Genomic DNA, 17,929 nt, shown 5'->3' on the forward strand with positions numbered 1-17,929 from the left:
TTTCTTCTTCAGAAACGCAACATAAATTACATAAATATTGGAAATTGGAAAAGTTGCTGCTTAAGTTTTTAATAATAGCAATTTGCATATACTCCAGAATGTTATGAAGATTGATCAGATGAATTGCATAGTCCTTCTTTGCCATGAAAATTAACTTAATCCCAAAAAAACCTTTCCACTGCATTTCATTGCTGTCATTAAAGGACCTGCTGAGATTTTAGTAATCGTCCTGGTAACTCAGGTGAGAATGTTGATAAGCACAAGGCTGGAGATCATTATGTCAGGCTGATTGGGTTAAAATGGCAGACCTGACATGTTAAAAGGAGGGTGATACTTGAAATCATTATTCTTCCATTGTTAACCATGGTGACCTGCAAAGAAACGCGTGCAGCCATCATTGCGTTGCATAATAATGGCTTATTATATTGGATATTGTGGCTACTAAGATTGCACCCAAGTCAACAATTTATAGGATCATCAAGAACTTCAAGAAAAGAGGTTCAATTCTTGTTAAGAAGGCTTCAAGGCATCCAAGAAAGTCCAGCAAGCGCCAGGATCGTCTTCTAAAGAGGATTCAGCTGCGGGATCGGAGTGCCGCCAGTGCAGAGCTTGCTCAGGAGAGGCACAGTGAGGCGAAGACTTTTGGAAGACGGCCTGGTGTCAAGAAGGGCAGCAAAGAAGCCACTTCTCTCCAAAAAAAACATCAGGGACAGATTGATCTTCTGCAGAAAGTATGGTGAATGGACTGCTGAGGACTGGGGGAAAGTCTCATTCTCAGATGAAGCCTCTTTCTGATTGTTTGGGGCATCTGGAAAAAGGCTTGTCCGGAGAAGAAAAGGTGAGCGCTACCATCAGTCCTGTGTCATGCCAACAGTAAAGCATTCTAACACCATTCATGTGTGGGGTTGCTCCTCATCCAAGGGAGTGGGCTCACTCAAAATTTTGCCCAAAAACACAGCCATGAATAAAGAATGGTACCAAAACACCTTCCAACATCAACTTCTTCCAACAAGGCGGGTGGACAAACAAAAACCCACTAATTCTGACAAACTCCAAAAAATGATTATAAAAGAATGGGTTGCTATCAGCCAGGATTTGGCCCAGAAATTGATTAAGAGCATGCCCAGTTGAATTGCAGAGGTCGTGAAAAAGAAGGGCCAACACTGCAAATACTGACTCTTTGCATACATGTCATGTAATTGTCGTTTTAAACAAATGAAGTGCTTGTAATTATATTTCAGTACATTACAGAAACAACTGAAACAAAGATCTAAAAGCAGTTCAGCAGCAAACTTTGTAAAAACTAATATTTGTGTCATTCTCAAATGATTAAATATAATCATTTTGGCCACGAATGTACTTTTTTATGCTGAGCACTGTATTTATTTATTTATTTGTTTGTTTATTTATTTGAGTATGAGCACCATGAGTCTCGAATATTATACTTTTTCACAATATTAAAATGTTCTTGAAATATATTAGTCAGTGTGTAATAAATCTATATAACAAGTTTCATCTTGAATGGAACTATTGAAATAAACATTTTGATAATATTCTAATTCATTGAGATGCACTTTTAAAATTATACAATGTGTATATATCAGTAAGTTAAAGTCAGAAAATGGCTTTTTTCATGTTTTGCAGCCAAACTGTTACCATACATAAACATTCCCCCCACACTATACACATAAGCCACATTGATTATGCATTTAAATAGTTTTTTTAGTGAGTCAAAATATAAATGTTTATAAATCAAAAGAAAAGGATGTGATTCTTAGGTATGATAGAAGAGTGCTTACCACTTTTGCCTCTAGCTTTTGTCACAATAAAGTCATAGAAGCTGTGGTGCTGTGGGGGAAAAAAACATGTAAACATTGCAGGGTTCTAAACACTGTATTAAATACTGTATATATGTATGTGTTTGTTAGAAATCAATTAAATTTTTGTCCATCCAATTACACATAACCCACAATGACAAAACAAAAATGAAAAGATTTATTTAAAAAAAAGAAAGCTCTCATTAGCCTAATTTTTGTTATCTGAAAGCAAACCTTGTATTTAATCCTGAAAAAGCTAAGCATTAATTAAAGTTCTAACCTTAAAATAATTCAAGTAGCTGAGTTATTTTACAGTTGTGTTTCATAACTGCTTTATGACTCTCCATGTGCTTCCATTTATGATATAGTAAAGATGCACCAATTAGACATTAACGGAAACTGACTAGATTTCAGTTTGACTGGCTATGACCAGTGACCAGCTGATCAGTCTCGATATATCTTATTCTGTGACAATCATTTATGCAGGAGTGGTTTAGAGATTACGTGTTTGAATCCCAGCTGATGCTACAGCCATTTGAAACCAGGAGTCAAAAGTCACCCACTCACATATCACATCTCACAATCGCTTTCCAATCTATGTTGTTTTGATTGTAGATCTAATTGCAAAGAAGCCTGTGTGGTCTGCTTGGCATGCGCGGGGTGACTAAGGATGGGTCCACTTTATAATGAAGAAGGCCCCGGTCTCGACTGATGCAGACAGCTGTTCTCTTGAGACTTGTGACTGCGGTTGCTCAATAGATCAGGACTGGAATTTTCTATATTGTACATGAGCCTTCAACAAACAACAATCTTGCCTTGCGCATCAGGAACTATGTAATTATTTTGATTGACATACATTTCACATTTTCATAATTTTCTTTTGATTCTGCAAAGCTGCTTTTCGACAATGACCATTGTTAAAATGCTATACAAATAAAACCGAATTGAATTGTGCACTTTTGGAGAGAAGTTAAGCTATTTAATAGTCTATATTTAAACATGCATATACAGTGGAGTTTTCCAGTAAAGAAAAAAAGCAGAACTGGAGAAATCAATATTGGCACATCAGACTATAGTGGTAGTGGGTGTTCAGAGGGCTAGGGCACTGAGTTATTGATCAGGTGGTCAGCGGTTCAAGTCCCAGCTCCAACAGGTTGCTATTGTTGGGTTCTTAAGCAAAGCCCTTAACCCGGTCTGCTACAAAGACACTGAATCATGGCTGACCCACCTCTCTGATCCCAGTTATGCTGAATTTCATTGTGCCGTAATGTATATGTGACAAAGACTTAACTTATAAAAATGGATCGGCCAAGAAAATATATATCTCTGAAATATAGACATTTAATGGACATTTAATTTTAAGGAAATAAAATTCAAAATATTGTCTAGCATGTACTGAAGTGCACAAGAATTAACAGACAGATATGGGGAAAGACTTGTATGTCTGTACATAACATTTAAAAAGAAAACACTAACAATCACTAACAATTAATTTGTTATTCAAGCATTTGTAAGTACCAGTAAAGCCCTACTTAACATTACAGTATTAGGGACTAATTTTATGGATTCAGGCTGCTTTCGCACTAGGTATGATTGATTTGTACTGTGTCTGTGCATTCCTCTTCCCTGCTGGACAGCATTCGCTAGCAAAAAACAGCTTTTTTTTTTTATTAGTAAAATTGTTCCACGCCAGAGTACACTTGTGCATTTACACTTTCCAATACAGCAGGTGGCAGTATTCACCAAATGTGTTAGCTATCCGAAAATGAACACAAAAGAGTCAAAGGAAGTCAATGCTTAATAATAATGATAATAATAATAATATTTTTTGGCAAAAAAGTGTCAGTGACCCACTCTCTATCAGATAGAAGTACACTGTGTTTTACTATGCTTACATGAGGAATGATCAAGTCCTCTTTAATGTACATAAGCTGCTCCACTCCAGCAGACCTGTAAGACACAAAACCAATTAGAAATCAACTATTCACAAAAAAGGCAGAATGTACCCACAAGTGTTAACCACATTTGCCCATAACAAATAAGGTTTTGTGTATGTATAAATTAAATGCATTGAACATAAAAAATGTTTGTTAAAAAGCAGTTGCCAGTAGTTGCAGTTTTGAGATGTCTAGGACTAGTTAATTTTTAATTATTGTTGTGTCCTAAAACAATTTCCCTAATCAATTCTTAAAAAAAAAAGCACATAATTTTGCTCATACAGAATGTACAATGTTATCCCCCCCCATCCCCCCATACCGTTTATAATTACGGCTTTCCAGCTAGTACTAGTAGTTGTGTTTCGTATTTAATTATATATTCATGTATACTTTAAACTTTTAATACATTGTTAAATTTTAAGCATTCAATTTTTTGTTCAATAAAAATGTATTCTTGAGTCATTCACCATAATTTTGTGAATTTTGTAAAGTATCGGTTCAGGCACCGTATTGGCACCGGTACCGTTTTAAAAGTATCGATTTGGCACCGGTATCGAAAAAAACTCAAACGATACCCAACCCTATCTAGGACTGCATGTTTTTTGTCTTTAATATTCTGTAAAGCTGCTTTGAGACAATGTTTATTGTTAAAAGTGCTTTACCACTTAAAATTTAATTGAATTAAAGAGATTATGTGGAAATTGGAGGAGGATATGAAATTAAAATATATTTAAAACAAACTGGTCAAATGTTTAATGTACCTTCCTTTGGACAGTGTCACAGTTTATTTATTAATTTAAAAAAAGTAGCAATGCAACCAAAAATGCATTAATCCAAACACAGATATTTTTTAAAAAATGGCACTTTAAAAGGCAGCATGGTGGTGGGGTGGTTAGCCCTGTTACCTTGCAATTCCAGGGTAAGTTTGATTCTCACCTTGGAGGTCTGTGTGCATTAAGTTTGCATGTTCTTCCTGTGTTTCATGGGTTTCCTCTGGGAACTCTGCTTTCCTCCCACAGTTTAAAGACATGCAGATTAGGCTAATTAGCATTCCCAAAAATTGTGTACGCATATGTGTGAGCCCTGCAATGGATTGGCAACCCGTCCAGGACCCCGCCTCAAGCCCAAAGTCTACCAAGATAGGATGCAGGCTCTATGACTCCCTTTTAGGGTAAACAGTAACCAAATGGATGGATGGATGGATGGATGAATGAATGAATGAATGAATGACATTTTAAAATCAGAAAAACATGCAATCCTCTGCCAAGTATTCATTAAAGTTGATCAAATCCCCTTGAATACAAGCAACATTTCAGCCTGACCTTTTTTTTTTTAGTACCTCAATTCGCTGAAGTCTTTTCTCAGAACCTCCAAGGCTCTTTGGAGAAACTGCTGAATAGTATTGCCCTTCTTCATCTAGAGTCAGAGGTACACAAAAGGGACACAAACACAGAAGTATGTTCTCTTAAAATACATAAACACAAAAAAGCAACGTTTACTGACAAATTTTTCAATAAATGTCTTTGATTGTATTTTTACAATGGTTTACTTGTTAAAAATGTACTTTTTTTTGTTTATTAATTCAAAGTATTGCAACAAGTAAGGCTTCTTTTGTTTTTGCTGTACATAAAAGACATTTTTGTTTGAGATCAACAGACAAACATCAATTTGTTTATAATCTAAACAGAGGTTGTCTATGGGAGGAAAAAAGAAAGATTTAAAAACTGAGAAAAGATGCTACATTATTCAGAGACACTGTACAAGCATTAATTAAAACCAATACAAACTGTACAAGCTCGAAAAGATGCGGAGGGCTTGCGTCACGCGGTTCGGAGGAAACACGTGATAGTCTTCGGCCCTCCCGGCTGAGTGGTAGCCTTAATGTGGGAGCCCCCTAGTGACGGGGAGGAATTGGCCATGACTAAATTAGGGAGAAAATCGGGAAAAAAAATCCAAAAAATAAAAATAATTTTTTAAAAAAAGTCAATGACATCAATATCCAAAGGTTAGAGGCCATACAACAACATACTACTATAGGAAGCCTCACAGCAACACAAAAACATAATACTGATCTCAAACAAAAATATCAGTGTATAGTAAAAAGCAATAGAGTTAGCATTCAACTAGGAGAATGACATTTCTGAGCTAATAAAGAAAAAAAACGTCTGTAATGGCAAACTTGACTTTTTGAAACAATTTGCTGTTATGGTATTATTGTGGGTACCTTGACTGTCTTCCGGTGTCCAGATCCATCCCAGTAACTGAAAGTGATTTCGATTTCTTCACCTGATAAGGGGAAAAAAAAAAAAAATGGACTCCAATGCATTTTGGTAAGTTTATTTACTCATAGCTCTTAACTCTCAGCCAAGAGGGAAGTTGAAAGGAGCCAGTGTAGATTGTTATTACTACTACTCAAGTGTTTGCTTAGTAGGGATAGGAATGACCAATTACGATTTTTGGGTGCCGAGTTGATTTAAATTGCGATTCTATAAGTATTGCCATTTTATAAATATCCTGAATAGATATATTATTAATTGTTATTATTATAATTATTATCATTATTATAATGCTAAGCCTTAAAAATGAGTAAATGTAGTCTGTTACATATAACATTAGTTTTTTCACTTAAAAACCATGTGCAGTAATACAAACTAACTTCTAATACAATAGTTTAACATTTAACTGAGCAGCACGTACAGTGAAGAGACAAAAGTTTGGATTTGTTCGGGGACAAAGTCTTTAACACCTTTGACCCAAATTTACAATATAAAGCATACCAATCCACTTGACTAAATCTGTCCCCTTTCCCAACAGTGGTGGCTCAGAAGGCAAAGACAACAAGTTATTGTTCGGGAGATCAGTGGGTCAATCCCCAGTAGGACTGGGGCGATAAACGATATCATATCGAATCACGATTTTATTTTAATAACGATGATAAGCTCTAGACATTTTTTGCTCGATATGGATTAATCTAAGAGCCAATCACATAGCAGAACAATATGACAACAGCCAATCAGCGTGACGTGCACGTCAAAGTTAATTTTCTAGCACACTTTACAACAACAACTTTGCGACACCAGGACGACAAAAAAAAAATGAGTGGAAGCAGCGACGAAAGTGAATCTAACCAAAGATGTTGAAATTGTTGACAAAAAAGGTAGCACGAATTCCGTTATATGGAAGTGGTTTGGCTATCTGAAAAATGACGAGGCACAGAGTAAATCGATCTGTAAAATATGTCGTCGGTTTGTGAAAACCAAAATTAGAAACACATCCAACCTATTCCATCACCTAAAAAAGCATCACCCAAACGACCACACTGAAAGCATGAAAATGCGGGCCGATGCTACTCCGTCAACTAGCAGGGCTAGCAGTGGGGCTGTACCAAGGCAGAAATCGATCGTTACGTCTTTCGTAGCCATTACACCTTATGAAAGGTGTTCCAAAAGAAGCAAGGATATAACCAGGGCTGTTTCTAACTTTTTAGCAAAAGATATGATGCCCCTAAGCACAGTAGAACAAGACGGGTTTAGGAAATTAGTTAAAGTGCTTGACTCCAGATATGAACTCCCTGGCAGAAAATACTTTTCCAAAACCGCACTACCTCAGCTGTATGAAGAGTGCCGCAGAAAGCTGGAAAATAATCTAAGGAACGTGAGATACTTTGCCACTACCACCGACCTATGGTCCAGCTGCAAAGCCATATTTGAGCCTCACCATTCATTACATCAACGATGGTTTGGTGTCTGCAATCAAGATGCTTGCAGACTGCATATTTTCCAGATGACCATACTGCGGAAATACTTTCTGCAGGTCTGGAGAATGCACTCGCATCTTGGGGCCTTAGCGAGGACCGCCAGGTGTGCATTACAACGGCGCAAACATTGTTAAGGCTGTCTCACTTAAAAACTGGGTTTGCCAGCAGTGTATTGGTCACCAGCTGCATCTAGCCATTGGTAAGTTAAACATCTACTTAGGTTAAAGTTTTTGGTGCTAAAACAGCATATAAGGATTTATAACATATCCCACGATTTCATAGCATTTAAGGCGATCACCTGTTCTACAATAATAATGTGATCCTTTCTCATAATTCATTCCACTTTTGTTATCATTGCATGCTTAAGCCATTATGTCAGTTTATTGAAGCAGTGTGAAATAGCCTTTATTTAAATCAGAATTGTGGGATAAAAAGACAGCCCTCGTGTGTGGTCTAAATTTTGTTTCTCATTATTATTTAAAAAACATTGTAATTTATCATCACAAAATACTTTTTATCATCACAAACAAGTATTTTTTTTTATAAAAATCTTTGCCTTGTAAAGATTTTGAGCATGTGCCTATACTGTTTTCTTCATCATTAGAGGAGAGTATGAGAGACCAGAGAATCCAAATAGCCATGGGTGTGTACAAAAAAAATGGTCAGTGCTTTTTCCTTCTTGTTGAAAAAGAAACGTGAACTAGCGTCCACTCAAGAAAAGCTCAAGCTGCCAATGCACAAGTTGATCACAGAATCACCGACTAGGGGGTCACGCCATGCAATGATAGCACGAGTACTAGAGCAGGAGAAGGCCATTGCAAAAAGTTTTATCAGCTGATAAAAAAAAAAAAAAAAAACAAGGCACTTGGCTTCCTCATGGCAGGATACTGAGGTTCTGGAGTCTGTGTCCAAAACTCTAAGCCCACTTGCTGAGCTCTCAACTAAAGACATATACTGTATGGTATATATACTGTCTGATATTTTGTATCCACTGTGAGACAGTGGGTGGTTCAGGTTTCTACCAGTTAGTAATAATTTTCCTTGCAACCATTAGTAGGAGATGTAGCAAAGTTTTCTGATCATGGGACAAATAATCCGGAAATTCGTCCAATAGACACGTTAAAGGGTCCCAGGAAAGATTCCCTTTAAGGAGCTTTTCTACAAGCCACCTAACTTGAGTGCAAAAGTGTTGAACAATGGGACAGTCCCAAAAAATGAAAACGAAATCGGCCAAGTTTACTATTTATTGTAATACCAATTTCTAAACCAATAAGATCAAATAACACAAAGTTCAAAACATGTGCAATTGTTATAACAGGCTGACTTCGTCACTTATCTAGACCTTTCTTTTAAAGAAGACTAGTGGCTTATTAACGTGACTGGGGTGTGTTGTCTCTAAGTGTCTTCCTACTTTGTTGGGTCTCATGCTGTCTGCTGCCAGCAGTTTAAGACACAAAACACACACGGGTCTCTTCTCTGCCCCACCATCCCCACCATGAATCCAAGCGCAACATAGGCTTCATCATATTTTCCTTTACGGCTGGCTTTATATTTGATTATGCTGATAGTGCTGAATCACCTGCTTTTAGTGGTCCATGTAACAAATGAATCCATTGATGTTATTATGCTCACTATATACAGTACTTTATTGACCCACTGTTATGCTCTAAAAAGCCCCCCTGCCACGAATTGCCCCCCTACATAATCTCTTTCAAATAATATATTAGAACATGTAAATAGCTTTACACATTATAAATTACACCAAATGAATTGGATTATGAAAAAAAAGCAATATAAAAAACGTTGTATAGGGGAAAAAAATAGTAACAGTATATATTTTTTCATATACAACATGTATATTTTTATATTGCGTATTTTATAATCAAAATAGTTTCGTCTAATTTTTCATCATGAACAATATTTATTTAGTGTAATTTATGATGAATAAAAGTGTTGCATGAACACCATTATTATCTACGGTGCAACTAATGATTTAGGGATAATCGAAAAATGCCGCACACCAACAAAAAGCGTAGAACGGTAGGCATCTTCCCTTCTGTTCAGCGCCTGAAGGATCAAAAAGCAACTTTGTTGCCACACTGGAAACTAAAAAAGGCCAGACTAGTACTGACTGATAAAATATTTTTTTTAACAAAAATACAGAAACATCAGCATACACATTGGAATAAATGAAATTACATACATAATACAGAATGTTTCCTCATATATTGTTCCTCTGCAATTAACATGCCGACGTTAAACCATTATTGTTGCACTATGGTTCCACTTTTTTTCTGAAGTTATTTTAATTTAATTGTATTAATGATCAATTTCTTTGCGTGTAATTGTTTAGTTTCGAGTGTCCGATCTTTATTGTCAATAAAGAAAAGCATGAACTTGATCGTGGCTCCCATTTATTGGTCTAGAGCCGTGGTTCTCAAAGTGTGGGGTGCGCTCCACTAGTGGGGAATACAGACATGACAGGTGGGGTGCAATAAACAAGAGGGAATTAGTGGAAAATAATAGGAAAGTACCTACTTGGGAGCCACGATAAAGATATTCCAGGCATGGACTCCTCCTCCATGGAGACCCATATTGTTTCTGGATCACGAATGATCCAGGCCACAATTGCTCTTATTTGGGCAGCCCAATAATACATTTTTATGTTAGGCAACCTCAGGCCGCCATTATCCTTATCTGACATCAAGATTTTGAGGCGCACTCTTGGCCTTTTGTTTTGCCATGCATTTGATGAAATGCATTTTTCTAATGATTTGAATGCAGATTGTGGTACAAAAACAGGGAGGCTTTGAAATCGTGGTAGAACATTCATTCTAATACATTCAATTCTTCCTAGGACAGATAAAGGAAGTACATCCCATCTATTCAAATCGGTTTTGATTTTCCTGAATAACTTTTCATAATTAGATTAAAAAAAAAAAACTGAATGGTCTTGGGGTAATTGTTACTCCCAGATATTTAAACCCCTGTGTGGAATGTCTAAATAAGACCAAATTATCTAACTGTGATGGCCAGTTCCCAACAATCATTAATGCTTCAGATTTATTTGTATTAACCTTATATCCCAATACAGTACTATACTCATTAAGACTATGGAGCAGGGCAGGAATGGTGGTAATAGGATTTTCCAAAAATAATAAAATATCATCAGCAAAAAGAGACAGCTTATGAGGAGCATTGGTTTCATCTCTTATTCCCTGTATGAGAGGATTAGATCTAATCAGTTCGGCCAGCGGCTCTATGCTAAGTGCAAATAAAGAGGAGGAAAGGGCTTCACCCTGTCTAGTGCCGCATCCCAGTGAAAAAAAAAAATCAGAGCAGTGGCCATTAACCCTTACTCGTGACATGGGGTCTTTATAAAATATTTGGATCCATTTAATAAAGGTGTCATTAAAACCCATATGTTTAAGAGTGTGCTATAGAAAGGCCAATGCACTCAGTGGAACGCCTTCACAGCATCTAAGCTGAGAAGCATTAATGGGGTGTTTCTTTTTTGCGCTATTATTTGAAGATTTAAGGCTCTTCTGACATTATATGTTCCTTGTCTCTTTTCCTTGTTCTAGTTTTCTTATATGGTTTTGAATTCTGTTTGCAATGATGGCCGTAAGTATTTTCAGATCAACACATAGAAGGCTAATGGGACGATAAGAGGTGCAAAGTTTTGGATCTTTGCCCTCTTTATGGATGACACTAATAATGGCGGCCTAATTGTAGACCTTATGCAGAATTGGAGGCAGCTCTTTTTCAAACACTCTGTAGTATTCTCCAGGGAGTCCATCCACTCCTGGAGATTTGTTATTTTTAAGTTTCATAATGCTTTTTTTAATTTCTTCTTTTGTAATTGGGCTTGTTATTTGGTCAGCTTCCTCCTCGGTCAGCTTACTAAGCTTAATTGATTTAAGCAGATCTTCAGTCTTTTCCCTCTTATTTGGGCAGTCCTCTTTCCATATAACTCCTGATAGTAGCTGGCAAATGCCTTTGTAATATCCTTCGGCTGCTGCATCATATCTCCAGATTTTGGGCATTTTATTTTATGCACCACTCTGCTTGATTGCGATTTCCACAGTTGAAATGCTAACAGGCGACTAGCCCTATTACCAAATTCATAATATTTTTGATTTGTGAATCTCAGCTGCCCCTCTGCTTTGTTGGTTAACAAGTTGTTCAATTGTTGTCTAGTCTCTTTTAGTTTGTCCAGAAAGTCATCCTTCCGAGTTGTCTGAAACTCTTTTTCCAATGCTCTGATTTTGTTTTCTAATTTTTCTGCAATTTTCTCTTTTTTAATCTAGAACAAATTGCAATAATATTGCCCCTTAGGACACATTTGGCTCCTTCCCATAACACTGATGGAGACACCCCATCCTTATCATTAAATTCAAAATAGTCAATAATGCTTTTTTGTAACTCTTGTTTACCTATTTCTTTATTTAATATTGGATCTCCAATATTTAAAATTGTTATTTGGACTCATGTTTAATTTCAAACATACTGGAGCATGGTCTGAGATGGTGATTGCTTCTATATTACATTCAGTGGCTCTAAAGGAGTTTGCTCCCGACAACAGGAACATATTCAACCTTGAATGGGTACAGTAAACCTGTGAGAAAACAGGTAAAATCTCTCTCCTTGCGGTGTAAGCTGCGCCAAACATCTACCAAGCCTAACTCCCCCATCAGTGTTAAAAGAGCCAGAGACTTTTGGGATTTAGAACCTGAACCCGCCGGGAGCCTATCAACAGCTGCTCTCAAAACACAATTAAAGTCCCCTCCAATCAGAATAATCCCTTCTGCTTTATCTGCTATTAATGATGTCATCTTCTTGAAAAAATTTGGGTTGTCCTCGTTTGGAGTATATAAATTAAGCAAAGTTATTTTAATACCCCCTATACTTCCAATTATCATCACATACCTCCCCTTTTCATCACAGTAATTTTTCTCATGAGAAAAATAAATAGATTTATTGAAAAGAAACGTGACACCCTTTTCTCCCATTGTTATATGAGGAGCTATATTGCTGGTCAACCCATTCCCTCCTCAGGTTCGAATGCTCCTTTTCTGAAAGATGTGTCTCCTGAAGCATAGCTATAGCCCAGTATTTTTAATTGGTTGAGTACTTTTTTCCTCTTAAATGGGGCTACACAGCCCTTTAACATTATAAGTAACACAAATTAGATTGTCCATCTTGTATTATGAACTTACAAGATCTGGGACTATCTGTACTTATTATGAATACCAATAATTAAGATTTCTCTTATTAGAACAGGTACAAAAGGTTTTCTGCTGCTCAGATTTAAACAGTTAACTATGGTTGATGTTCCAGATCACTTACCCTTAATTTTCTCCTGTTTCCGCTCCCATTCCTGTCTAAGTTCCTCCCTCAAACGATTTTCCTCCTCCTAGAAACATGAAAACATACAATTATGCATGTAAACACCAACCAAGTTGCTTAAAAAAAAAAGTACGTAGATCGGCAAGTTACAATCGCCCTAACATGTTAACATGTTTAAAATATATTTTTTGATTGACCTCTGATCAGTGTCATTCGTTCCAAAGCTGATGATCCACCACTGCATTAATTACTGCATCGGTTAGAATTAAAAAATGTTTTAGCTGGCAACATGGGATCACAATTATTAGGGTTGCACCTGGTAACGGCCTTGATACCACATCGTACTCGTTAAAAGTCCCCCGATACCAGGGACCGATACCACGGTCTGGGAAATGTCTATTTTTGAGCAGCGTGTAAGGGGTTAATCACAGGCGCAAAGTGCACGCCCCCAGGCCCCGGCTGCAGCTTAGAGGGGGGAGAAGGCGAGGCGAGACATGTCAGCCATGTGGAACTATTTCAAAGTGAATGAAGACCAAAGCGGACTGCAAATTGTGCTCAGCAAAATTGTCCAGAGGAGGCTCAAAGGGTAGCGCATTTAACACAAGTAATTAAATCAAGCACCTAAAATCCCAACACGACAACGAGTACAAAAAGTTTACCCACGCTTCTAAACCAACACAACCCACGCTGCAGCAAACTTTTTCATGACGAGAGAAAATGTCCAGAGACAAACTAGTCCCTTCTTTTTTTTAAATTATATGACTAATAATATAATTAGGCATATATTTAAAATCATGTTTTTATTAAGTACATCATCGGCATCGGTATCGGCGAGTACTGAAATGCAAGTACTCGTTTTCCAAAAAAGTGGTATTGTTGCTCCCCTAACAATTAATGTAAGTATTTGTTTATTAAAATCTATAATAATAATAATAATAATAATAATGGTAGTTGTTGCATGTGTCTCCTATTTCATACAGTCAAGGTTTACCCTAAGAAACAGTACAAAATTTTTTTACTTTTACCTCTCGTTCCCTGTCTGGAAGAAAGCTGGTGTCAACATCAGGGTTCTTCCCCAGCTTCTTTTTCTTAACTGGGGTGTCTAGAAAACGACAAGTAGAATTAATTCATTAAATATATTATTTTTAAAACAATAGGACTGAACATGGTATCGAACATGTCAACTACTAGAAATTGAGGACTGGACGATACTATGAAAAAATTATTTTAAAAAAATATATAAAAAAATGTGTGTCTCAGGGGAAGCCTTCCTGCTCCCTATCAAATTTTTATTTTTAGTCAGATTTTATTTGTACAAATAAACTTGGAGAAAGTCCTGTAGTCCTGTTGAGCAGTCTGGGAGAAAATGTAAAATGATTGTAGCAGTCTATTTAGAGCTGTCAATATTAAAATGTTAATGCATGAGATTAATATAAAAATTAGTGTGTTATAATTTTTTTTACGCAAATTAATCACATTACCAAGTTTGACCCTAATGGCATTCCATAATCACAGCATGATTACCAGGCTGTGTGGGGTAATGGCTCATTTAATGCGGATAATAAAATGACGAAGGAAATAAAAGCTTACGGATGGAAGTGTGAGGAATTATTTTAACAACTGTATGACACTGAATACGCTATAAAAGTGAGACAGATGGCAGAAGCTACTTTTATTGCACAGGAGACACTGGCTATAAGTAAGTAAACATAACTACCTCAATGTAACAGCACATCTAATTGATGTCAAATGCCAATTGCACTCAGAAGAAAAACGTTTTGTCGGATCATGCGCTAGCCAATTTCTTAATGTTGAAAACGGTATAACAGTATGTTAAAATTGGGATTAGGGCAAGGCAATGACAGCATAGGTAAAGAGGGTCATAGGTAAACAGAAAATAGAAATTTTATAGAAATTAAATTTATAATAATGATATAAGAAAGAAATAAAATTTTCTAAAACAGATATTATGAGTCTGGAGGAAAATCAAGCAAAGATATTTTGAAAGAAGAAATTTTAAAAGTCCCATCAACATTAAAGCCCAAAAATATATTCCAATCAATATTAATAAGTCTTGGTGCAGAACATTTTATTGTTAATTGAGTTAATTGGGAGTTTCTATATAAAGTGCTACAAAAAATTGGATTTTATCAGACTTTTGTAAAAACAATTCAAGCATTATATTCTAGGCCAACAGCAAAAAATTAGGTAAATGGAGCCATTTCAAACTTTTTCAAACTAGAAAGAGGTACGAGACAAGGTTGTCCATTGAGACTCTTATTGTTTGCAATATTTATTGAAATGTAAAGCCAGAGTATCACTTAAAATATTATTAGAATGCAAAAATTCATAAATTAGAATGCATAAAATGTCATAAAGAAAATATCTTTAAATAAAATGTCATTATTTAAAGATATTTTAATTTAACTGTCAAACTGTATATATGTGTATGCATGTGTGTGTGTGTGTGTATATATATATATATATATATATATATATATACATACACACACACACACATGCATACACATATATACATACATATATATATATATATATATATATATATATATATATACATATATATATATATATATAATATATTATATATACACATATATATACACATATATACATACACATATATACATACACACACACAGTCCCAATCAAAAGTTTAAGACCACTTAAAAAATGGCAAAAAATCATATTTTGCTTTGTTGAATCTTAACAAGGTTCCAAGTAGAGCAACATGTAACAAGAAGAAATGGGAGTGAGACAAAACATTTTTTGAGCATGCAATTTAATGAAAACAATGATTAAACTGAAACAGGCTGTTTTACAGCTGATCAAAAGTTTAGGACCACACGTCCAAAACAAACTTCCAAACATGAACTCATTTCTTCTTGAAGCTCTACGTGGAACCTTGTTAAGATCCAACCATGCAAAATAAGATTTTTTGCCATTTTTCAAGTGGTCTTAAACTTTTGATCGGGACTGTGTGTGTGTGTGTATATATATATATATATATATATATATCGATAACGATATACATCACAATATAGCAATTTGTATCTGAAAATGCATAAATAAAAATTCAAACAAAAAATACTGTTTTACATAATGTAATTTTATTTAAACTGTGAATTGCTGAGGTTTGTGAATTGCGCAGCACGGACTAAGTTGGGCAGCGCTGCTCGAATCACAAACCTGCGTGACCCACTGTTTTTTATTTAAAAACAATGTATTTAAAATGTCAGGACTGTTTAATATTGTTTCCGCCTTGCCACGCCTGGTTTGTACGTGCGCATTCCAGCGGGGTAAAATGCATTTTGATGGTCGCCGCGGTCTATTTCTACCAAAGTCGCGCAGGTTTGCGATTCGAGCAGCGCTGCTCAAGTTGGTCTGCGCTGCGTGATCCATCGAGTCTGGATATTTGGTCTGCCCATGCCAGCTCAATCGGGTGGTTACGTATCGTGCTACGTCACGTGATCTCAACCGCGATTAAGACGATAGACCAAAATCTCTATCGGTTGACAAATTTCTACTGGTTAACCGGGGAGTTGGGAGTTTCAGCACGCTGTTTACATGGTTTTCACGGAGTTTAAGGAGAGACAAACGAGGGCTGTTTCCTGCGGGATTGCCTTGCTTTCAGGATTAACCCCGACTGGTCTGCTTCGCTACGGTTCTCTTACTCCGACATCAGCCTCCCGGGATTATTCCATAAGTTCCGGTGAGACCGATCCATCTCCTTCATACATATGGACTTTGGACACTAAACACATTCACTCACACTCCGTTTTCACGTGTATTTATTTTGTAGATATTATTTTTTTGTTGTTTTCTTGGTTGGTGCACCCTTTTGTTAGATTCTTTGTATAATACACTTTTGGTTTGGTTAACTTGGTCTTGTTTGTCTCATTCTTGTTCACGGGTTTTTTTAACACACGGACACGGAGATAAAGACCTCGCAGTTTTTGTAAGTTTAGTTAAATATATTTTAGCTGAGCGTTACAATACAGCATGCGCTTCTTGTTTCGACACCGAGCGTCTCGTCGTCACAACTAAGCCAACAGTTTTTCTCTCTCTGGCACTGCGGGTATTCATCTCCCCTGCTGGGTCTTAGTGCTCGTCTCTTACTGGTATAATCAATCCGCACGTGTGTGTGTGTGTGTGTGTGCGTGTTTCTGTCTCTTGCGCTGCAGAGTGTGTGTTGTGTGCGCGCATAATTTGACACCGCCGGTTCTCTCTCACACACACACACACTCTCTCTTTCTCTCTCGCCTTTACTGTGTTTTCTGTGTCAGTGTTTGAGTGCGTGTGTTGTGCGTGTTTTTTTTTCTCTTGGGAGAAAGCGCTGCAGAGTATGTGTGTTATGTGTGCGCGCATAATTTGACACCGCGCCTGTTCAAACACAAACACACACACGCTCTCTTTCTCTCTCGCCTTTACTGTGTGTCAGTGGTTGAGTGTGTGTTATGCGTGTGTGTGTGTTTTTCTTTCTCTTGCCTTGCAAAGTGTGTGTGTTGTGTAATTTGACACCGCGCAGGTTCGCACACACTCTCTCGTCGTTAGTGTGTGTCAGTTTTTGAGTGTGTGTGTTGTGTGTCCGCGCACGTAATTTGACACTGTGCCAGTTCACACTCTCTCTCGCTTTTAATGTGCTTGTGTGTGTATATGTGTATGTGTGTGTGTGTGTGAGAAACAGAATAGGGGTGCTTCACTCACACACAAAAAACACACACACAGCGTCTGTGCGCATAAATGGAAACACTTATTGGTCGGAATTTATTTTTACTTTTTTTTAAGGTACCATGCAGGTTCATTTGTTTTATTTTTACTTTATATTTTGTGTTAATTATTTCCATGTATTTATTTTTTTGGGGTGTGGAACGAATAATTTCAATTTTCATTATTTCTTATTGCTTTGATTTACGAGCGTTTGGAACGAATTGTGCTCATAATCCGAGGTTCCACTGTGTGTGTGTGTGTGTGTGTGTGCGCGTGTGTGTACACTCACCTAAAGGATTATTAGAAACACCTGTTCAATTTCTCATTAATGCAATTAT

The 17,929-nt window shown here is 36.7% G+C and overlaps 1 protein-coding gene across 1 annotated transcript in view; it reads right to left on the reverse strand.

The window, feature by feature from the left end:
- fam50a (family with sequence similarity 50 member A) overlaps positions 1–17,929 on the reverse strand; it is a 33,183-nt gene that overhangs the window by 3,294 nt on the left and 11,960 nt on the right. The window contains exons 5-10 of the mRNA XM_053482825.1: positions 13,886–13,962; positions 12,861–12,927; positions 5,979–6,040; positions 5,094–5,170; positions 3,713–3,767; positions 1,800–1,848 (exon numbers count right to left, since the gene is read on the reverse strand). Of these exons, the coding sequence (XP_053338800.1) occupies positions 1,800–1,848; positions 3,713–3,767; positions 5,094–5,170; positions 5,979–6,040; positions 12,861–12,927; positions 13,886–13,962 (387 nt within the window). The remainder of the gene's footprint in view (positions 1–1,799; positions 1,849–3,712; positions 3,768–5,093; positions 5,171–5,978; positions 6,041–12,860; positions 12,928–13,885; positions 13,963–17,929) is intronic.

This window comes from Clarias gariepinus, chromosome 22 (genome assembly GCF_024256425.1).
Source record: "Clarias gariepinus isolate MV-2021 ecotype Netherlands chromosome 22, CGAR_prim_01v2, whole genome shotgun sequence".
NCBI classification, from domain to species: domain Eukaryota; kingdom Metazoa; phylum Chordata; class Actinopteri; order Siluriformes; family Clariidae; genus Clarias; species Clarias gariepinus.